This window comes from Glossina fuscipes, unplaced genomic scaffold (genome assembly GCF_014805625.2).
Source record: "Glossina fuscipes isolate IAEA_lab_2018 unplaced genomic scaffold, Yale_Gfus_2 2, whole genome shotgun sequence".
Lineage (NCBI taxonomy): Eukaryota > Metazoa > Arthropoda > Insecta > Diptera > Glossinidae > Glossina > Glossina fuscipes.
This window is the reverse complement of record NW_023998416.1, coordinates 35,491,595-35,516,773: the sequence shown is the minus strand read 5'-3', so window position 1 is coordinate 35,516,773 and position 25,179 is coordinate 35,491,595. Positions and strand designations below refer to the sequence as shown.

Here is a 25,179-nt window from a genome sequence, read left to right as displayed (position 1 = left end):
GCACATCCACTCCACCTAATCAAATTTCCTTATTCCCTTCTTTATTTCGTTCCCACGTGGACGCATAGATTTTAAAGAAACCTTTGCATGGGAGCGGCCATAGAAGGTGAACTGACGTGGTTCATATTTAACTAACTTAATTTAATTTTTTGCGTTCTTTATTTTGCAAAATACAGAACGATTTTTTAAGCTATGGTGTTCAAAATTAAAATCGGTAGTCCAAATTCAGGATAGTTAATTTTACGTTTACAACTTAGTATAGACCAATTTTTACCAAAATATCAAAAATGAGCCTTTTTGCCGTAGAAACCTTTACATGAGAATCATCGCACGGGGTGATATCCATCCGTGGTCGAGTTTGACACAGTTAATTTCTATATAGATTACTATTGCGGACCAATTTTCATGAAGAAATATCCAAAATTGCCGTAAAAAGACTTACCTTTCGCAGAAATGGGTTTATAGTAGGTGGAGATTCGAAATATTGGTCTAGTGTATTCTAATTTTTCATGTCTATTTAATATGGCGAGCGTTACTAACTAGCGGTTCTAACGCAAACGGTCTCATCTTATTTTGAATAGGGCATAAACGGGCTGAAGCAAGTCAGTGTATCGAATTTCTTCAAAAAATCTTAAAAATAACGTGACGTGCAGTATAAATAAAACCAAACAAAAAAATGTATGTAATATATGAAAACAACTGTGAGAAAACTTTTTATTTTTCAACCACTTGATTTACCACGTATTTTTTTAGCAAGATTTTTTAACAAAAAGTGCGGGTCAGATTTCTAAACCAATAAATTCCGTATCCCGATTCTTTAAAATGCTTCAATTAACCATCAAGGAAGGCTCATTTAAAGGCCGGGTTTCGGTTTGCTGGAAATTTACACGTAATTTTGTTTCAAAGATTTTTTTAATACTGGTTTCTATTTTTCCGATTTCTGAAGCATATGAAATATCCGTTGTGTATAAGTAATCATATGCAGCTAATAATGCAATATTAATAATGCAATATTAATAATGCAATATTAATAATGCAATTCAAACAAGAGTTGTTTATTTGTAAATGAAAAAGTTGCATTTACTTTAAAATTTTGCAGTGAATGATAGAAATGCACCATACTTATTATTTCAGCTATAATAGTGTATATGTAAAAGATTTTATCAGAAATATATTCTTCCTCAGCATAAATGTTTAGTCCATTTTAGCTTAGAGTAACTATTGATCGTCTAGTCTTGGAATTTCAAGCATTTAAAAAACAATTTGAGTTGAATATGACCAACACGCTGCAACAACTTTCGGTCTAAAATTTGACACGATTTTTTATCTAAATAATATACAAGCCCCACAGAAAAATGGTATAACATCTGACACAGTTAACAAAGCTCATATCAACGTTTGCATCCACGCTTGCATAATTTAATTTTATAATGTTTCGTATGTACTTGCTCTTTGGTATCGATTTTTTGATTTAGATGAAATTCATGATTCGCCTTGAAGTAATATAGTTTTCTCACTTTTTTTTATGAGAAGTTTCCGCATATATTTTTATGAGTAGATATAGTTACATGAAAAGAGAAAATTGCAGCAGATATAAGTTTAAGAAAAATATATCATACACAAATGTTAATGTACAACACATTAAAAGTATTCTAGTTAGCACATTATGTAATATGTAATCTCATAATTGAACTAAGTAATATATTTATTTCTTCTCAACGATTATGTGTAATATTGAAGTCATTTGGCAATAGTTACACTTTCCACAACTTTTGTTTAAAATGTTTGCATACTCTTACTATAATCGAATATTGCATGTGTACTAAAATGATTCATAAAACTTTCTTTCGTTGAGTAGCATATTTAATTTATATATTTGTTGATTCATTGAATTCGGAATGATGCTGCTGATTACGAATAAAAATATATCTATAAGGGTGTATATGTGTGTAGTTTTCTATATTCAGTATTGTAAAAGAAAAAGAACAGAATATGTTATACTTTCGAAACTGTTTAAAGATGTGGATTTGAATTTAAGCTTCAGTTGCATTTTTAGCCTCTTCTATGCTTCCATCAATGGTATCTTGAGGTTGTTGGATAGCATTCGAAGAATTGTTTTTTTGAGTTAAAATCACAGACTCAGCAAAGCTCTGTGATGTTTGGTCAACAGCGCTCAATATGTCTGGCTTTTTGGTAGCTTCTAATGTTGAAATGTCAGAGGTGAAGACTGCCATTGTTTTCATTTCTATATTACTGGCCAAGTTTTCCATAGAAGATATTTTTGGCATTATTTGTGCTCCCGCTTTAAATAAATTTTCATCTTCCATTAGTGAGCTCAAAACATTTTCTTCTACTGATGTGTTTTCACCAACTTCCTTGTTATCCTTTTCAATTTCCGCCTGCTCATTTTTAGCGTCAAATTCTTGCAACTTATCAGTTTTGCCAGTATGGGAGTCGTATTCTTGCAATTCACGATCCCAGTCATCTTCAGTATCGCTTATGGCTGGGTTAGACGTTTTGTTTAGAGCGTCATATGCTGGCTTAATGGTATCTTCGCGTGAGTTACAACGATTGGCAACAGGCCCTCGTACCCGATTGTCGCAATCCCATTCGCGATCATTATCTTTCCGATCCCTCGAGATGACGCTTCCTCGGCGGCCACCCCTATTTTCACGTATGCAAAAACGATCATCAGCACTCTCACGTTCACGAAAACGATTTGTTCCTGGTCCACGCCTTTTGAAACCGCCTACATCTTCAACTTCTTCATCATCCCAAGTGTGCCGTGCGCGATTAGCCCCGCCGCCCCGCCCACGAAGGCTGCTCCTAGCGCCGAAGTTATTACCATCTCGATCGAAAGAGTTGTTCCGATTGTAAAATCCTTAAAATCATTCAATTAGCAAAGCGTTTTTAGAATAATCCTGCCAAAACTTACCAGCGCATCGGCCTACGGCACTTTGACCGCGCATAAACATAGGTGGCCCTCCTGGAGCTCTTGGATTAAAGGAGTTTGGAGGAGGTATACGCATTTGCATTAGATTTGTGGGCTGATTAAATCGATGTGGTATGGTAGGATGAAATTCCCCACCATTGTAACTTGTTCCACTCCTGGATCCACCCATGCGGTTGTCAAAATCTATAATATAAAGTATTCAAATATTAGTTAATGATTTGGTGGCCTTGATACAAACGACCTCTACAAATATATTTTTTAACAAACAAGAATGTTGTTTTCAGGCGAATTTTTGATGCCTATCTGTCCCAAAACAGTGATGATGTTGGCAAGTTATGTAATTATCTGAGACGAATATTGGATTAACTTTTTGGATGATCTTACATGTTTTAAATTAGCATCCACACGTTTTATGTTACAAATTTTTGATTATGTCTTAAATCGCTACTGGTATTTTAAAATAAGAAAAACGCTCCAATTTTGTACAGAAAAAAAAAAACTTCGGTTTGTTCTGAAAATCCGGTAGATTTTTATGCTGAGAGGAGGGAAACAAAAGTTTAGTTTTTGACGAGATATAAAGTAATTTTAAATCTAAAAGAAAATTTTTATTATTACTATTGCCTTATTTAACTCTAATATTATTTATTTGTCTTAGAGAAATAAACGCTTAGATTAAGGCATGAAGAAAACTAGGACCCAAGAATATCTATGGTCAAAAAAGACCAGACGGTCATTTCAGTAGTTGAACGTTGAAGCTGTTCGTTTTACTGATAGGCAATTCAAAACCGTAGGCAACTTCCGTAGGCAATTTCAAAACTTTTGCCGGTCATGCTGATTGGGAATATTTGAATTGTAAAATGGTTTTCGCAGCCACAAAGGGCACATGCTTGACTAGAAGATTTCGCTCGACTGAGTATATAGATTTGTTAAGGACTCATTGGTGTGCTGCAATTAGCTGACCAACGCGAATTTTTACAAATATTCTGATCTTGATTTTCTCAACGGATGCAATAGTGGCGCAAAATTAGAGCTGAAGTTAATGTGTTAGTTTAAAATGAAAAAAAAACTTGGAGTGTTTACATATATGAAAAGCCTTAACACACATGTAGCAACTGTTTGTTTCTTGCAAGGGTGTAATAAGTCTTAAAAGGGAAACCAATGCAAACTTATGCGATATTTAATTTCTTTACTAGTTTATCTGCTGGTTTAAATATTCGGCGCGCGGTAAAAATTTAGATTGCCCAAAAATTTTATTTTGTAAACATAGTTATGTAGCAGTTCTGTTTCAAATGTAAAAACATTTTACATAAAACACAATTTTTGAAAACAAGGAGGAGCACAAATCCAACAGTTTTTATCAATAAAATAACGTAATATCATTAAAATAGCACTCTCTATTGAAACGCACAAGCTTTTTTGACAAGTTCGTTTAAACATTGTCTATTGGGAAATAATTGCATTTTCTTAGTCGACATTTGAATGTTTTTATTTACATACACGCGAATCAAAGAAAAATTGAACTTTTTATAACCCCGGCATGTCTCATTACCTACAGTCATATAGAATAAGTGATTTTCTTCTTTGTTTTAAATCCGACCTGTACTATCTGCAATACCTGATGAGTTGCAGTTTTTTTTTCTTGTCATTCTAACGAAACTGTCAAAAAAGAAAGAATACGTTTTATCTGTTACTATATTTTTCCTCGGTACGATATAATTTTTATTTAGTACTATTCAGCTCCCGAATGGATAACAAAAAGGATTTCTACATCAAATTTGTCAAGCAATGAAAATTGAGACTGGATTTTCAGATCAGTCAGCCCCACCTCTTTCGAAAACCGGATCTATGGAATTCTGACCTGTGTGTGGTGTGGTGCTTCAACTTATGTATACGTAAACTATGGCGAATCCCTCAAAAATGTAATACACGCTGCCGGCAAACAAATCAATGTAAATGAAAGGCAGCCAAAAAGTTTTAGTAGGAAAAAGATGTGCATTAAATGAAATATTTTTCTCCAATATGCGGTGTTTGCGCCAAAGAAAAATTTGAACCCTTTCTCTTTTGGTCAGTAGTTTTAGACTACAACGTCCTTCTTATTTCTTCTTGCTCGCGCAAAGGGACCGCACGGAGAACTTAGAGACATCAGTGCAAGGTTTTGCAAAAGACTGCTTCAAAGCAGTTTGATGCAAGAATAACATTCAAATATGTTCCCCCACTATAAATTTACATTAATAAAATTTCAGTTGTAAATTTTTAAATTCCGAGATAAGAATTCGAAATACGAAGAATATACCTCTCGACTCTTTTATGTACGGATCCTAAACGACGAATTTCGGTTTAGAACTCGAAATACAGGTCAATGCAAAATAAAGTACATGAAGTCTACGTGCTTACCATTCATAAAGTCGATCCTTTCCATTGAAACTCCACTCATGTTGCTGACACGCCCACCCTGTGATTGGAACGTGGTTGATCCCGCCTCATTTTCCCGCCATCTGCCATCGTTGGCGTCCTCTGGACCGCTACGTCCACCCCAGCGTGAGGAGTTGCCAGAATTGCCTGTGCGAATACGCTCTCTATTGAAAAGCTCACTACCACTGCTCACAACAAGAGCCACATTGCTTTCGTCTACGGCATTAGTAGGAGCGGTATAAGATGGCGGCGGTTGGCTAAAATTTAAAGAATTATCAACGTTAGCTTGACTGACAGCAGTAACACCATCTGCATCTTCCATCTCAATATCCATATGATCATCACTAATACTCGCTATATTAGTAGGCAGAGCGGAAACAGACTGACCACCTGGGGGCAGTGGGAACTGAGCATGAGTGACTGTAGAAGACGTCGCTGTTCCCATAGGTGAAATATGAGGGGGACCCATGCCTGGAGGCCCGTTTGGCCCCACCTGACCTTGTATATGACCGAAACTGGGCATCATCATCATGGCAGCGTGAGGTTGCACAATATTAGGTGACATATGTAGTCCCGATATAGGCATACTCATAGGGGGACCTAGCATACGAGGGGGACCCCCCATAGGCGGCGCTATTGAGAATTGGCTAGGGACCATAGGTAACATTGGCGGAGGTCCTCCTGTCATAAAAGAAAAGTTATACAACATTCTTTTATTCACCTATCCTTTTCAAAATTACAAACTAAAAAAATTATTATAAAGTATAGAAGCTTTTTATTAAAATGTTTTGGTACTTATTTGAAAATAAACGCAAATAAAATTATAAAATATTATATAAAAAGCTAATAAAAAATAAATAATAATCAAGATACATAGGTTACTTTAATGGTATTTTGCTGTTACTTAAACCTTAAACCACTTCGGCTAAAAGTTATATTAAACTTGTGCCGGTCTACATGACATTCAGAAGGACTCAATGATATCTGAATGGATTTAAGCTTATCTGTCCCTGCACATACCTTGTCTGTCCATTTGTATTTGTGTATAACCTTAAAGTCGCAATATTTGAGATATTTTAATGAAACTGGCCATACTGACATGTTTTCGCCTAGAAAGCAACCTCTTGCGAACACTCCGCACATGACGCCTTATTAAGAAAAAATGGAGATGTGAGAAAACAAAGCAGTTTTCAAAATTTTCTGGCAAAATTGTCAAAGTATTCGGGCATTCTAAATTGGTGTAAAAAATGTGGACGGTATAGCCCTGACTTTTTGAACTCCTACCCTTATAAATGTTCGTACGGCAACTAAGGCTTTGCATAACAAAAAGCACAATTTTTAATGGCTCATTCTGAAAATTGTCTCTAATATAATTTGATCTCAATTTAAGTATACCTACTGGGCACGTAGGTATGGTTTTTGAACAGAATCTCATTTACGGTCTCTCAACTGAAAGGTATACTTCAACGTAGAGACAAGGTATTCTTTTGGGTATTTTGTTTTTATTTCCGGAAAAATCTCAGTCTTGACAATTTCTCCGGTTAGTTTGAAAACAACGTTTTTTAAAGAATGCAGAAAATAAAAAATATTTAAAAAGTCGCCAACCATATCCGGACTATATTTGTATTTAAATAAATACGTACCTCCACTTTGCGCTGATGGTGGTAGGGGTGGTGGTTGTGTGGTGTCAATGTTAAATATCATTGGTTGGCCCGTTCCTGGACCAATACCAGCAGATGAGCTCCCTAAACTGCTTGGATTAATAGCTGTTTCCATGGCTTTTTCCTTCAGATTTTTTATCTTGTTTATTTTCTCCTTCATCCACGGCGGCATTGAATCTTCATCAAACATTCCGCCCTCTTCAAGGCTGTCAAAGTCTGTAGACTCATTCAACTTGCTCCACGGTATAAACGTTACGCCAAGTTCTAAATCCCAGAAATCTTTCCATTCTTTACTTTTAACACCTTTACCGGCCGCCCACGATATACTGATAGCTCTGCCCTGTAGTTTGTGGTTCTTTAAGCTCTGCATAGCCTTATAGGCATCTTGGCGACGATTCATAACTATAAAAGCACAACCACGGGGTATGATTTGATCAATGCTAATAATGTCACCATATTCGCCAAATGTATCAGAAAGTTCCTCTTGATAGACCAATTTTGATAGATGACCAACCCACAAAGTCGTACTGCACACTAAAAAGGAAAACACCTCAACTAAATTTCGGTGAGAAGAATGTTTTTTTTTAACTAAGTATTATCTACACTATAAACCGAATGAAGTCGGCTGTCGGAATCCTCGAATTAACAAAAATTTGTAGTAACAATGAAAACTGTTCACATTTATTTTTTGCGATAGTTTAAACCTAAAAGTATTGCGTTATGCATACAAATACGCGTGGTAACCGGAGTCTAAATAATCTAAAAAAAATATTATTCTATAGAAGAAATATGGAATTTGTCACACACTGTCATGAAAACCACAAGTATTTTTTATGTAATATATCAGAGCAAAGGATATTGTGATTGCAAAAGTTAATAGCGTTTTTATACTGTACATCACCTATGGTATAGGGCATATCAAGTCTGCGCGGTACATTGCACGCGGAGGGTCTGAAAAGAGACCCACGTTTCATTATATTGTTCGTTCCGGAATCATTTTCTGTATCGATATAAGTTGGTCTGTCCGTCGAAAACCTTGCCATTCATTTCTGTGTTCACCGTACAGGTCGCAACGTTTGAGATATTTTTAATGAAAATTGGTATTTTGACGCGTATTGTCCCTAGAAATAAAATGGTTTCGATGGGATCACCTCTGCAACCACTCCCCAATGTAACGCCATATTTCAAAAATAATTGCCATATTCAAAACATCGCGATTAAATCGCTAGGTAATTGTATTACGCGGTTTTAGATTGCTGTGAAAGATTTTTACCGGAAGGGTAATTTTTGGAAATTATTTCCATATAGGAGCTTCTACGAAAAGTAAGTCTTTAGATACAAGAAAACTTTGCATTTTATTATTTCGTGATGAAAATTTCTGCGTGATAGTTTTCTAACACGAAAACTGACTTTACCAAATTTAGATGGGACAAGTTTATTTTTTGGATTCCACCCATTAGTCTATAAAGAGAAAAGGCACAAAAGTTAACTTTACCAAACTTTGACCACGTGGACCTGTTTCTACGAACAACCCAATATAAAATAAAAATAAACAATAATAACCAAAATAAAAAAATAAGCATTCATATGGCATAAAGGTTTAATTTTTAATATATTATGATGACAATTGTATATAGGCAATCGACAGAAAAGGTAACCAAAAAAAATTAGGCCTGCATAAGCCTGCTTTAAGACGCGACATATGAGGTTTCCCATCGAAAGTGTGCACTCACACAGAAACAAGGAATAAATTTTCGTATTTTATGAAGAGAGCAAACAATTAATAAAACATGAGATTACTAAAACGACCCAGAAACTCTCCATTTTTTTAAGACCAATAACGAATTTTTAAAAAATCTGAATGCGGTCATTTACATGAAATAATTTGTAAGTAAAAACGCAATGTCGTAATCGATAATAATGGACGAGACAATCAAAGCGATAACTAATAAACCACAAGAAATTGTATTGCGAAATTTAAGACCCTTCTGTTCGCCTGCCCATGTTATGTTCGCCTATCTATTTTTGAGTTCAATATACAGGTCACAGTAGTTGAGGTATTTTGACGAAATTAGACACAGCGCCGTTGGAAAACGAGCCTTGTTAAGACTGGATTGAACAATGGAGCTTTCGCTGAGTAACAGTATTTCGCCCGTCTAAATTGATCTAAAAACATCTAGCCGACAGTCCAATTTTGTAAACCCCCCTCAACTGTAAAAGTTCTTATGGAATATGAGTTTGTGCTATGAGTTACAATTTCAGGTCTCTGGTTGATTCTATGTGGATTATGCGTATCTTTAGCATTTATCTGCGAAGTTTTATATTTTAGTACCATAGATACGACCCACTTATGAATAATAAAATGATTGATTTGCTTTGTAAAAAAGTACATTGTTCTAAATCAGAGCTGGCCCGCGGATCGCATTCACCACGCGATGTGGTCGAGACCGATCCGTTAAGTTTAATATTTCAAATTATTAAATTTTCCCTCATATAGCAATGCTGCAAACTGTGTCTGCCTTCACTACCTGCCCAGCTGCGCAGCTGCCGAATATAAAATGTATTCATGTTTTTTCTTTTATTCATTAGGATATAAATTGGGCGATTTAAAAAAGGGAAAATTGATGCGGAGTTGGATCTTGAAATATTTATTTACAAACGCACAAGATAAATCTGTGTAACATATGATTATTTAGAGACAGTTCTTAGAATAGCTACTTGCGAACACATCCCAATTATGATGTGAAGGCAGATCAGGAACATTTCCAATTTACCCCACCACATTAAAGTTTGTGTAACATGCTTACTGCATTCATTTTGTTGCATGATAATTATAAAAATGCTCATTCAAAATTCTGATTTTGGTACTTTTGTTAATCCCTTCAACTTCTTCTTTCCCCCGATTTGAGATGAAAATAACAATATTTATTCATTTTTTCAAAATGTTTGTCGCACTCCGAAGGAAGCTTCAGAGATGCCACTAAGTGTATATATTCTTGACTAATTTCAAATTCCGGATCTATTTAAGCACGTCCGTCTGTGTAATGTTTTTTATAGATATTCTTCTGGTCGCAAGAACAAGGCTATCGACTTCAAATTTTCGAAAGAGTTTAAAAATGACCTAATGACCTAATGGACACGTCTACAACGCCTGGCAAAAAATCAACAACGCTCACTTTCCTACACACTGCCACAAGTACTTGTGTATGGGATATATATCGAGTATTTAATTCACATTACCACCCGGTACGACAAAAGTCACTGAAGCACATGCCGTGTGAACAGCGCTTACTGTCCTATTACCACTAAACATATCAAAATTCAAAAGCAGTACTATTGTAAAATTTCACTTCGAAATACAAAGGCGACCTGTTAGCCAGTATTTGTTTACCATATAAATTTGGTAAATTTTGCGTAATGCACACTTTTATTTGGAAGGCCTCATCAACTACAAGGTGGCGCGAGATTCTACTCTGAAAAAGTGTACTACCATCTTTTACAACATGGCAATGGTCGTCGAAACGATATAAACTCTTCAACAATATAGAAAGGAGTCTGAAAAATGCCATTTAAAAAGTGCATTATATCAACCGAAAGTTAGGTCATGTTAAAATTTTGCCCTGTGTATGTAACATGAGTCCAATGCTTCATTCACACATTAGGTGAGAAAACAACCAGGACAATGGATTAGAGGAGAAGAAACAGCTTCTAAAATTCCAAGACGTTATCTCGCGGCGGTTTCATCATGTCGGCCTGCAGGAAGTGCATAGCAAAATTTTCATCAAAAAATCAATTCTCAGTTGTATTCAAATTAATTGCCGCGTTTGAGAGATGAAATCAAGTACAATGGCCGCGTTCAGCGTAAAAAAATGCGTCGTTTCATTCAGACAGTGGACAAATTGGCCCTTGCCCATAGCGATAACCAGTATGAAAGGATTAAATATCGAATTGCTTACTTATGCACTCCACAAAGTAGTTAACTTTACCGAATTTGAACCCCGTTGATCTATATTTTGAACACGCCTGCATACATCTAATGAAAAATAAACTCTTATATGCCAAAAAATTCTAACTTGTAACATGTTATGATAAAAATGGTTTCATAAAATTAATTCAGGGCCTATTTTTGAAATCTATTCCATATAAAGTTTGCGGGAAAATAAGATGAAAATTTGTCCACAATAGCAATCAGGTATTAAAATTAACCCAAAGAAGTTTAGTTTATTTTGTAGAACCGTGTCATATATAATTACGTTAGTCAAAAGTAAGCTTTCGTACGACGGACACGTTTAAATTGTAGCTTTTTATGGCGAGAAAATGTCAGAAATAATAAAGTCGTTAAGCAGAAATTTAAATATACTTAAATCACTTAGGCTATATAACCTTTTGGGCGAGCCCCACTAAAAGCGTTCTCATAAAAATAAACCGTAACTAGCAATGTAGGCGTAATTTTATTAGGCGAAGTGCCGTATGGTAAATTGCCAATCATTCCTGCTTGCGATTATAATATTTTTACTTCTTACATTTGTGTAAAAAACTTACATGAATTTTATATGTGCAAAGTTTTGGTAGTTTGGCAAACAGACATTCGGATTCATCGGACTAACGAAAGTAATGTCTCATTATCCTTTACAATAAATATAGTCAACATCAATAAATTACAAGCAAGCAAGTGACAAAGTTTGTCAAGCTTATAGAGCTTATTTTCTAAACCAGTTACCTACAAACTATGGAATTCAAAAGGGTAAAAGGTGGTATAAAAGCCTCTCATGACCATTTTAATCAATGACAGTTATGGTTTGAAAATTATACATTAACGTATCAACCACTTCTAGAATTTGCGACACTTCATTTCCTTTTGCTTGGGAAAAGTAAATAGTGCTCTATGTGTATAATTTTGATGCATCTTCATCGACTAAAGAGGTATGCAAAAAACATTTAAGTTGTATGTTTAGTAAAATCTTGCTATTTATAACAGTTACTGATATTAGTTCAATTATCTAAGTTATTAAATAATATAAATGATTTTAAATTTGCTCAAAATATTGTCGCACGAGAACCTGAAGTTTTGGTTTGAAACAAAATGCCAATGTTAACAAAATTAAAATCCTTTGCCGGAATATTCGTGTACAAAAGTTAACACAACACACAACACGTCATTATCAAAAGTTTTCTAAAAACTTCAACAACATGATGAGAAATTAGTAAGCGTAAGCATCACCCACGAAGAAATCCTGCCGGTAGGTCTAGCGCCCACAATTACTCGCTTAAAGGAAGAATAATAATTCCTCTTTTTTTTAATTATATAGGAACTTGTCCACTACACTGAAATGGAAAGTCTAGCTGAAAGTGAACGAAAATCTATTTAAGGCATTTTATAAAAACTTTATTTGAAATTTACCACTTAAATGTTCCTTTCTGATATCAGGCAAACCTTTTTTGCGGCGCTCACGCTCATGTTCACGATCTCTATCCCTGTCACGATTGCTGCGATCACGGTCACGAGAACTACGTCGTCGATTTAAACGAGGCGAACGACTACGTGAACGTGAACGGGTGCGGCTCCGTCTACGACGACTTAGTCGTTCGTGTGATCGTGAACGACTGCGGCTACGGCGTCTTTTATAGCGATCACGTTCCGGTGTGGGGCTACGAGAATCATTACCATCCAGATTGATAACCTAAACAGTAAATGAGATTTAAGCAAACCGCCAAAAATTAAAGATCACTTCAAAAGGGAAATTTTAACAGTAAATAAAAATGGAAAGTCTAATTGGGACGGCGAAGGTAAATTTTGAACAAAGTAATATTGCTCATTACAGAATGAAAGGGAAATGGAAAGCTTAGGACAGGCAAAAAATGTATACATAGTAAAATATTTGTTGCTGTTGACGTGTGTGTTTTATAAAATTTTAAATCATACACTTTAATCTTTTTAAACTCGTTTCATGGAACACTGGCATTTGTTTCACTTTTCAGGTTCAAACTTTGAGCAAATTTTTGTCAAATTTATAGAAATAATTTACAAACTTTGTATTAGAACTTACCAGCAGCTGTCTACTCAAACGTTGTTATACCTTTCAAAGCACGACTCCCCGAAGGTTTTTAAAACTTTTTTGCCTTACCTTTGTTTTTATATTGATAACAAAAATTTATCTATGTTAAAAAGTCGTTTTGGTATTTGAAATTCTTTTTTGATTTTATATTTGCATACATAACCATATAAAAAATAACTTTGTCTGTAGTAAAAATTCAATGTGATATATTTGTAACTGTGCCCATCAAATTAAATCAATGGATACGGACGCTACGTATAGATAGTAAATGTAAAATATTAAAAAGGAAAGAACTTGTCGGAAACTTAGAAGTTATATAAGAAGTAAAAAAATCAATAAATAAAAAGCGAATAATTAATAATATTTAAAAAAATGTACAATCCTTATCATATATATAAAACTAGGCTCTTTGATTCGTGAATTTTAACAACACATTAAAAATGATAAAATTTCGTCTAGCGGTTGTAAGAATTAGTTTATCCATAATAGAATTGGGACTTCTTGAACGGCGCTAGTAAGTGTTCCTAAGAATAATGCTACTTTCTTCATTGCTACAGGAACTAAATTGGAATGGGGGCTGCAGAACCCTTAGATAAATTCACAAAGAAAGTTTTCAAACGTTCAAATGAGCATTTGATCACTGCCTATTCACTTTGGTAATAAAGTACGCTTACCAAAGAAGGAAGTAGGAAACTTATGATATTTTAAGAAAATAATTAAAGAAAAGCCCATACAAGGCTGTAATCATATATAGTCACATAAGTGATAAGATTACGGAAATAAAGGAATAAAAGGAGCTTATTGTTTCGCTTGAACATTACTTGATGTTAAACACACAAAATTAATTTTTAGGTACATTCAACACGTCAGTTGGTTCGCTTGAACAATACTTGATGTTAAACACGTAAAATTAATTTTTAGGTACATTCAACACGTCAGGATACACCCGCTTTCGAGGAAGACATTCGTCCAAAAACAAATGAAAACATTTTTCTCGTCTTATTTTACAACTTATAGTGGATTGTCTCCACAAAATTATCGCTAATAAGCTTTAACTAATAGAACCTGACATTGATTCAGTAAAAGGGGAACTGCCTACAGTATTTATTGGCTAGGCTTTTTCTCTTAAGTCATCGTAATATTTATGTTATTATAGCACATTTGTTTTTAAATCAAAGAATCATGTGCCACAATACGTTTGAAATGTAGATATATTGTATCACTTCGAGAGGGTGACAGTTCAAGCATGTTAAGTTTTTTAACCACATAATCACGAGTTTAAATATATTTTTTGATATCTCTTTAGACAAACAAAATATTTTCATAAAATTATTAAAAATTAAATAAATCGCCTTTACTTTTTTCTGCAGTTGACTTTATACGTTTTCATCAGATGTAAATAAAACCGCAATCACGTAGGCAAACGTCTTCAGATAATAAAAATATAAATAATGTAGTGTGTGGTAGTAAATCACATAAATGATAAGGTACAAAAGGTATTTTCTTTTTCTTTTGATTGGAACTTTGCTTTATTCGCAGTTAATTAAGTTATATGGTACGTATCTCATCAGTTATATGAAATAAACTCGAAACGTCGAAAAATCTGTGGGTGTTATTGTTCTTAGATCGACTTTGTTAATTTTTATCTCCTTTCATATTCTAGCTTCTAACTTTTAACAAACTTGTTTATTTAAGTATAACAACATAAGGTATTGGTGCTGATTTCTTCTTATATTCTTTCAATATAAAAAATGGCACGTCAGCAAAAATTATAAAACAAAACAGCTAAGAACTTTAGGCTGCTTAGATACCCACCACAACCACGTCTTATGCAAGCGTACAAAGATTACAATACACTCTATTAAGCTTTTATGAAGAACATTGAACATTAACAGTCTACCGAAAAGATTAGTTTTGAAAGAACGGATAAATATGCTCGATCGGTTAGAAATGTGCCCGAAAAGATACGTTAATTGCATAACTTGATTTCTATGGCATCTAGATGTGCACATATGACACATTTCTTGATGCAGGTTCGTTGAATGGAATGAAATTTAAAGCCACGTACGTCTCTTTGTTCTTTTATTGTCAGATTTTGCAAAATGCAATTGTTAGGTTGGTTAAAATATGGCATAAAAGTGGTGGATATTAATATATTCAGCCAAAGCCGAATGTAACACTGAACCAAATAATTAAAATCAACCCTTCAAAATATTATAATGAAAAGATATACCTCGATTTTTTGTTCCTCTGACACAAATTCAACTTCCTTGTTGAAATCATTTACATCTTGGCTGGACGGACCAGGGCCTGAGTTCTAAAAATTATACAAGAATAACAATACATATTAGATATAAATATAAAAAAATACATTTACGAAAAAAAAAATTAAATACCTTTAAGACACTATGCAAATGTTTTTCGAAAGCTTCTTCATGTAATCGTAAGTTATGTTGTTTATCTTCTTGTTTAAACTTTTGAAAATTTTGTAAGGTCTGCAATTGACGCAACACGTTCGGATCATTTAGCAATTGTTTTAAATTGTTATTCTGTAAAATTATGAAAACAGTATGTTGAAAAAACATATATAATTTATATTAGAAGGAAATTGGAAACGAAAAGCACTTTATTGGCTTACTTTGCAACAAATTTTCTATCAGAAGACTAAATGGATACTTTATATAAAATTAGAAATTGTAAATAATGCTTGATTTAAAATCATCTAAAATTCTTGTGCCAACTATTGTAAACTTTTATTTTAAATTCTTCAAGCATATAAAGCATTTTTGGTCACTAATGATATTTAAACTAATTTAAATTTGCCTCCCTGTCAAAATGTAAATTATTAAAAAGCAAAACGGGCAATGAAAGTTAGCGGAATATCAGCTAAAGTAACAATTTGACAACAACCCTAGTAGTAAAAAAAAATTAGATATCGAAAATTAGAATTTCTAACTCCGGTGTCTTGTTTCGAATGTACTTATTGTGACATAAACAGCTGCTTTTTATCCCTAGAAATACATTAGTAACTTTATCAAAATTCAATATTAATTCAACAATAACTGCTTTTACAAATAGATTTAAAAATTATTTATTATAAACGTCAGCTTCTCAACTTGGGAATATATTTTTCCGAATATGCTTTCCTCTTTTTAACATGATGAAAATTATTATTATTACTATTACAACTTACTTAGACCAAAGAAGTAAAGCTTAGGACTACATTAGGATGAACACAAGCAACGGGCTCTACACTACCTGCTCCACTTTTTTAGAAGAATGGGCTTTATAAATTTAAATATTTTTTGTATATTATGTTCTCCAGCTGCTTTCAAAATGTCCATACGGATAGATGATTTTCAAATTTTGGAGAAGTTTCACAAAGCTTGTGTTTAACACTAAAATTTGCTGTGTAGATTTCTTAAAGATTGCAACAGCCCTTGCAAATGTTCTGATCTATGTTTTCCCGACATTGTTTGGATATTGTAGTGTAAAGAGATTATGAGTGACATGGGAGGAGTTTGGATGGTTGGACCACTGATCTTTGCCGTTTTTTTCCTTAGTTTTTTTCTTATATATATATTTTTGAATCTTTTTCATTGTGCCATATGTAGTCAATGATGCCGAAACCGATGCTTGGCCTGCCAAATCAATTTGTTGATGTCCCAAGAGATCATTAGACTCATTAATAAAAAAATTTCGATTCTAATTAATTTTATTTTTTAAACAAAACCGACGGTTACATAGCTGCCCGTCATCACAGAAATCATAAGTACATTTTTGTTGAGCCTCATAAGTACATTTTTATTGAGCCTCACCATTATTTATTCAAACCCAAAATAAAGTTATGTGAATAAATCGTCGAAGCACTATATAGATAACCAATGGGCAGAGTTAGAAATGTTCCTTTAACAAAATGTAATAAGCATTCTTGATACATTTGTGCCTTATTTTACAAGGCGTTCACATTTTAAAATCAAAGGAAGTAGTGCAATATTTAAAAGCAGTACATAGTAGTGAATTACGACCGTTTTGATATTTCAATTTGCGTAGTTTGCTTTCTAAATCAATTTGAAATAGAGTGTGATGACATGATAAACTCTGCTGGCATTCGTGTGTAAAAATTATCGATAGAGGTGAGTGTAACGTCAAATATCAACGGTGGTTTTCCAGATAAGTGAATACTAAAGGAACGGGGCATATCCATCCACAAAAGCATCTATTACGTACTAGACAGTCTACATACTGATCAATCGGAGAGAGGAAAATGCCAGATCTTCTTCATAGTATATAATTTGGATTGCAAATTTGCCGATCGCTGACAACATTTTCAATGCATTCTATGCTGAGGAGACAACATCTTTTCATCTAATTGGTCTACGAAATCGTCCCAACAAAACGATTCAGGAAGAACTTGAAATTCCATATGACTAAAATTCAATTTAAACGGTTTTCTTAAAAGCATCCAGCAATCACGTAAATCTTTAAGGAATTTCTCTTCTAAAAGGATTCGATAATACAAGAATATTGCAAAGACGTAGTATAATCGATCTACCATTTAGAAATTAAACTATGGTGGTTCCTAAAAATAATTCAATTAATTCTTTCAGCTTGTGCAGTGTCTATTTATTTCTTTAAACAATAGATCTAAATCTCACACACCAAGCACCTTTAAAATCTTTAGTGTCCCATATTTTTATATATTGTCATAAAAAAGTGAATGGGAAAAATATTATCTTTTACTTTTTTCTTCGCTTAATGAAGGTATTGTTAAGAATATTTAGTCTACCTTCTCGTAATGAGCACCACAATTAATTCAGAATTAATTTGCTTGTGCGCTGACCAAGTTAGCTCGTTTTCAATCCCAACCTGCTTGCAAAGACTTCTAAAGTTTCTGCCAAATTGTAGTCGGCAACTTAATTTTTGCGACAAGGAGAACGTCACCAACAAACAACACAGACGGACAGACGCTGTTAAATCAGTTCAGAGTTGCTTGCTGATCAGGAACATACATACTTTATAGGATCTCTGAAAAGATTTTTTTTGGGTTTTATGATCGTTATGGGGAAATGGGTATACAGGTGTCCCTCATTCAACACGATTAATTTGTACTGCGCTATAAAGAAACCGTGTTATACGAAAAAAGATATACTGTGTAGTATCGAGACCTTGTCTTGTGTTATATCTAAAGCGTGTTATACGAAACCTTGAAATAATATAAATAAAATCAATGTGTACCGTGTTATATCGAACCCATGTCTTAAGGTGTAAAATTTTATGATAAATGAAATTTTGTTCCAAATATTACATAAATAAAAAAGGAAGTTGACTTCAAACTAAAATTCAATAAAAAAAAAAGGAAAGGCAACATTATGATTTGCGAGAGACACGTTTGCGAACAACCAAATGCAGTATTTTTTCTAATTTCGCTTTCATATTTTAATATGGTTCAATTAGTAGCTTCGCTTAAATTTAATGATTTTGCAATTGATGTTGGCTCTTCTCCGCAATTAATACGAACTTAAATATCAATTTTTTCACCGAGTGAAATAAATTTTCGTTTAAATTTTTGCGTCTTTATCTTGTCAGACATTATGTAAATTTAATGCCCAAAAATTGGATTTACTATAAACGTTACAACTTAATTCTTTATATACCAGAAATAGAAACTATTATGTACTTATAAACTTTGCTTTCCAAAATGTTAAAAACAAACCAAGCAAAATCTGTATTAGTTTCATTTGCAAGGAACAAAACGCATACTGTCACTTCTCAAACGGAATGAGAGATTCTTTAGTAGCAATAAAGTTGAGGATTTCCATTATTGAACGCAATTCAAAGAAGAATTCAAATTTTCAATGTATATTCGATTTTTTGAAATCGTGTTATGTTAGAACCGCGCTACAATTATTCTCAATTCTTGTACCATATAATATCGAAACCATATTTTATAAGTATCGTGCTATACGGGGACGCCTTTACCTCCATATTTCAGTCGTGGATGTAAAAAGGACAAGACTACAAGTTAACGTATACAATTTATCTAAAACCTTTAGCACACTTCGATAGTTCTGAACAAAAACAAGTAAGAGAGTTATAGTCGGGTGTCAAATGTTTTATATTCATCATCGTGGTCTTAAGAAAAACAAGAGGAAGCTAGTAAAACTTTGATACTCCATACTGACGGATAGGCGATGTTGATTTTTACATTTCTCGTACAGGGACTAAAAATTTATCCGTAGTATATGGGAGTACATTTTTATCATTACATCTATTGTAATTGTAACAGGAGCTAAATCATACAACAATTCTTTCATATACTGGATCGAAGTCGACGATTCGCTTACAACTATGGCGTCACAAATACGAAATGGAATATATTCACAATGAAAACTATCAATGTACAGTTCTCAAAATTTCAAAGTATACATATCAAAAATCGTATACATTGATTAAATTAAGCAACGCATTGACTGACGATACGACATGAAAAAAGCTTCAGTTTTCACCGTTGAAATGCAATAACGCCGTACAAGCGGTCTAGGGCTCTGATAAATATTCGTGCCAAACTTTGCACGAGCATACAACATAGACCCACAGCTCAATTTCCTAATCCTCTCACGTTTGCAGCCGAGTATAGAAAAATACAAATCTGCTTCATAATTCATGATTCAATATTTTGGAACCCATTGGCGCTTTTACTACACATTTCAACAAAAACTGAAGTGCAGAAAAGCATAAAAGCCAGCCGTAAAACTTTATTCTATTGCAAAGCAGAAAGTTGATTATTGTGTCAAGTTCGCAAGAATTCGTTAAGAATCAAATTTTTTTAAAAAAAGTGTGTCAAATTTTTGCTGCTGTAACCAAAAGTGATCTACGTGTAGTAAATTGTTAACCAATTTTTTAGAAACGTCGGCTAATGTTACGTGCTTGTCTTCTCATAAAATTGTTACTCAATCTTAACCCAATGCGATGCTGTAAATGGGCAATAACCGAATGAAATATACTAACAATAAGCAACAGATATATAGGTTTCAATGTTTATCTCATCGCGAAGCCATGAATCATTTGTTTGAGTTTCCCATTCAACTCGAGACTAAAAGAAAATTCGTGGCTCAAAGTAGAATTGCGCACGATTATTATAAACATGCGCATAGTCATTACTTTCATTATTAATTAATAATTTGTAAAGTCTATAGCGTCTCAAATGAGTGTTAATATTTTTATAAGTATCATTCAGTATTAAAACTAAATATACATATATACCCATCGAAGAAAAATAGTACAAACGAGGAACACTTAATTGGCGAGCATAAGCATTTGTTTTTTCAATTAGAAACCTAAATCCAGTTTGGAATTCATAAGTCATTTAAGTATGTCATGGCATGTAAACGAACGCAAAATCGCAAACGAGAAGGCTTCAATCGTAAATACGAATTACGAAACCTACGGTTGTTGTATACTTGAAATAAGCCTTAATATTCGTTAGTCAGAAAAAGGCTTGTTTTGAGCAAATTATTATTCAATTTTGTGCTAAAGTTTAAATTCTTTTACGTTAAATATTGTAAACCTAACTTGCTACTTTAATTTTAGTATTTAATTTCATTAATACGCATTAGCAAATTTTACCATGCAGGCGTGCCTCTTTAGTACAAAAAGGTAACTGGGAAGGGGAAAAAACTAATTCTTATGTATCTACTTCTAATAGTATCTTTATAAATATATTTTCCGGTATGATGGAGTAGGCCAAAGTGTTGGAAAGTTTTATTTCAAGGAAATTTGCATACAAATGCAAACAAACTACAATACGCAGGGGGAAATAATGGTTAAATGAGGTGTTTATTAATAGAGGGAATAATATAAAGATGTGTCTGGCTCTTCCTAGGTCTGCAAACAAAAGCGAGACCCACAAATAGTAATCCATTGTTTGCAAAGAATTTGCTTTGCTTAATGAACGCTGTACTTTTATTAGACGGAGTTTGAAAGTTTGTAGATAAGATCGCAAGACGTTTCTGATAATGGTGAATAATAATATGGTGAGCTAGGAGATCTAAACATCGATTAACTACAAAGTAATCGATCATTTATGGGCCCTTAATACAATAGAAAAGTAGCTTTTTTTGTACATCTAATAGCTAAGCAACGCAGAATTTTATAAAACGTTATCGTTATGAAAGCCAGAGATTAGGTAACCGGTAAGTATGAACATTGTGAAATTTTTCATAAGCTCTGTTTCGATGAAAATACTAATAAAGACAAAAAATCTATGCTAGAAAACTTAAGTCATACGCGCAAATTACAACACCTACCATAAACGTGTACTTGAAATTTACTTTAAATTTCATTTATCAAGAAAAGAATTGCTTTGACTAAATAGTTGTTCAATACTGTAATGGAGCTAAAATAGCGTTTACGTTAATAATTCAAAATCAAAATTGTTACTTTAATTTTAGTTTGTTATCTTATTAATAAGATTTAGAAAATGATCCCGGGCATTTTTCTTGAACAAAAGACCTAAAAACCCCTGCAAAGTCGTGGACTAAATTTTAACAACAAATTTCAAGTGTTTGCCCCATGGTGGAGAAACCAGAACTCATTCAAATGAATACTTTTTTATGCACTTGCGTTTGAAAATAATTTGCATACGCAGGGAAATGAAAGTTTAACAAACTTCATGCCTAATGGAAAGAAACAATTATAACAAGCTATAAAATAAATTTTATACCAAGTTTGAAGAAGCTATTTGCATCGAATTTCGACATTTCCCATCTTACAAGCGAAAACATAAGTCTCAAAAATTGTTTAAAAAAAATTAACGATTTCCTTATTGCCTGAAATATAATTCAATAAAGAAGTTTCTTTACATCTAACAGGTTGCTGCTAGCTTTTGGCGACTCCAATCCCTCGCTGATATTGTCGTCTATCTGTTGCGTGTTTTCATAATCCTCTTGCAAACTACGGTGATATTTAGTGTAAGTTTGCGGATGATGAACTTTTGTTGTTGCTCCAATTGCTGGATCCAAAACGAGCTTTGTATGTTCTCTTAACTTTGCACAAGTTGTTGATTGCGACGGTAATAGATGCGCTATGCCACTACCGCTGCTATTTGCTGAACGCTTACTCTTACTATGATCCACATGCCGAAAATTATTTAAATTATGTGATTTACTGCTATCATGACTAACTGACTAGCTTGAACGCAACGGAAAGCAGCAAGCAGCATTAAAGGGAAGTAGGAAATGTTTTAAATTCATCAAAATGTGAACTAATATTTAAAAGCGAATTGTGGGCATATAATGAGAGACTAGCTTACCGATAAATCAGTTAGGCCGCCGCTATTAAGTTTATCCTCTAACATAACAGGCACAGCAGTGTGGCCTGAACCGCCTGTAATCATATCCGTGCTACTTCCACTACCGCTGACACCGGCGCTCGAAGTATTCAAACCATTTGAGGCCGTACATGGCACATCGTTCAAACCAACTGAATTTATCAGATTACCACTCGTAACAGAAAGACTAACGGCGCCACTACCGCCCACCGCATTTCCAGATTGCATAGAATATATTGGATGGTTGGGATCAGCTAAATCAAATATCGGTTGAATTACGTCCGGAGCAAATACATTATTCTTTTGCCATAAGTTTAGCACTCTTATAATACGACTCTTATCCTCAGAAGCACATCTGAACAAGTTTGCAAAAGTCTCCTTAATGTTACGGGCAAATCGAGGTGCAAATACATCTTTCTCAGCACCAAACTGATGACGTGATTGGCGCACAATGGAGTCAATCACATATAATCCGGGCACCTTATACTCGGGTTTACATTTCAATATAAATTTCTCCACACTTTGCACAACGTGTTTATAAAACTTAATGGCACGCATGGCTGCTTTTGTAATACCTGCCATTTTAGCTTTGGAGATTGGTGGTTTTGTATCGTAAAGCCCAGAAAGCTAAAAATATATTTTAAAAAGATATATATATGTATTAGCAGGAGGGCATGTGCATACATAAAAGCTGGACTTCACAGTATTTAGATTATGTTGCGCGTGCGAACATTGATTGTAATTTCATAATCAAACAAACATAAGCGCGAACGATTTTGTGAGAAGCAGTTCCATGATGTCTTTAGGTACAAGAAACTGCTTTTTAAAAGCTTATTGCTGCTTGTCAGTTGAATTTCTTACCTCATTGTTAAAGGCTATAACGTTTTCCATATTCAATGGTTTGGGCACTTCTGCACAAATGAAAAAACACACCTGGTATATTTTTTATATCAAAAACTCAGTTTTCTTCCACTAAAAATTCGCAAAATGAATGCAATTTTTCTACGTATTTACATAATAACATATGTTATATGTATTAATCCTCTTTAATGCTTAGTGTCTTATGTTGTAAAGTAGTTTTACACTTCAATTTCCAAGGAACTAACTTCTTGCTGGTCGTGTGAAAATTTTCTTGAAGTAAGAAAGGAGCAAAATGGCGATTTACCTTTTTCAATGTCTAAAGCAGTATTATAAAGGTTGCCATTATCCCCCAATTCTACCACTTTCACTAATGCTGCTCTACAGTCTAATGGTACTATTTTATTCTGAGTTCTGCTTAAAGCTGAATTGTAATCTTGTTAGCTAAGGCACTAATTATGTATTTTTTAATAAATTATTTTATATAATGTATTAAAATATTCCATTAATATTTCCTATTTCTTGTATAATTTCTGATAGATAAGCACAAATGGTGCTCTGTACAATGCTTAAGTAAAGGTCATTACCGCCACCCATTAATAGCCATGTAGACTTTTGCTTATGTCAGCACTCACAATTTTTCGTAAAACGTAGTCTGTTGCAGATATCTATATCTAATTGAATGCGTACGTATATTTTAATTTATATTGTTGGGAAAAGTATAAAATCATTTCTTATACATTGTCTATAAAGTAAGAGGTCTTGAAACGTCCCGGAGAGCACTTCTATGCTTTACAAAATTCCTTTTCAGCCAATCTCGTTATTCCTCCGCAGCTTAGTAACATAATATAAGAAAAGGAACCACTCCGCCTAATATTTCTAAACCTACTTGACCATTTAATAATATTTTACTCAACCTTTTTTTGTTTCGCAAAATTAATTAGACCAGTTCCCGACAATATATTCAGTAGACAAATGAGCTTCTTGGCCTTTTATCAATGATAACGACAGTATACGATGATGGGTGGAAAGATTGGTAATACATAATTAATTGCAAGTTTTGGCAAATTAAGAAGAGTAATTACATATGCGGAGTAAAAACCAAGAAAAAAAAGAATTCATTTATATAGCCTTCACAAATTTAAAACTTTTGCTTTAGTTCAGCTGTATGTATGTAAACAATTTTGTTCGCAATTTATTTTGTTTTCAATTTACAGCTGTTTTCTCATATATATGCAGCTCAAACAACCAACACTAAGTGAAGGCGGTAATCATGTAAACAGGCGACTGTCGCCCTGTTTTGTTATGGGAGTTAATTGATTATCGCCTAGAGGCTAATAAAATATCAACGGCGACGATACTTCCCAACAAATTTCTTATTTCGATGCATTAATAACTGAGAGGCGCGTACAAAATGAAGAGCCGATCTGATATTTATTTGTTTTGTATAAACAAGCCACATATGCTAAATAATAACAAGCATGCAAGGTGAAAATGAATAGAAAACTATATAGAATTTGGAAAATGAAAGAAATAATGAAGTTGAATCCAGTGTTTAAATTTTTAAGTTTTTTATTACAGAAGAAGTTAGTTACTACATTTTTTTTTTTTACAGATTTTCCGCAATAATGAATGATAACATTTCTGGTATAATATGTTGTTGGCGATTGATTCATATAAATTATGCCTTCTCCAACATTGTATAATTTTCTTTTACATTACTATATATCAAACTTTTTATTTTTTTATACTCATATATGAACAAATAAGAAGAAGATATGCACATTCTGCAACTGGCAAGCTTTACTTCTGTACATTCTGCAACCGGCACGCTTTATTTTTACACATTCTGCAACTGGCACGCTTTACTTCTGTACATTCTGCAAATGGCACGCTTTATTTCTACAC

At 33.6% G+C, this 25,179-nt stretch overlaps 1 protein-coding gene across 2 annotated transcripts; it reads right to left on the bottom strand.

The window, feature by feature from the left end:
- Positions 1-1,911: 1,911 nt before the first annotated feature.
- On the bottom strand, positions 1,912-23,549 carry LOC119632764 (SR-related and CTD-associated factor 8). 2 transcript variants are annotated; one of them, XM_038025829.1, is made up of 10 exons: positions 23,275-23,549; positions 22,396-23,040; positions 21,947-22,270; positions 15,479-15,631; positions 15,316-15,399; positions 12,428-12,707; positions 7,009-7,560; positions 5,348-6,046; positions 2,936-3,136; positions 1,912-2,881 (listed from the first exon to the last, which is right to left on the bottom strand). In XM_038025829.1, exons 1-10 carry the CDS (start codon positions 23,302-23,304, stop codon positions 2,034-2,036), a joined length of 3,816 nt encoding a protein of 1,271 aa, XP_037881757.1. In that variant the 5' UTR covers positions 23,305-23,549; the 3' UTR covers positions 1,912-2,033. The 2 variants fall into 2 exon arrangements, with proteins under 2 accessions (XP_037881757.1, XP_037881758.1); XM_038025830.1 differs by lacking the exon at positions 21,947-22,270 and having other exon boundaries at positions 23,275-23,547.
- Positions 23,550-25,179: the final 1,630 nt, after the last annotated feature.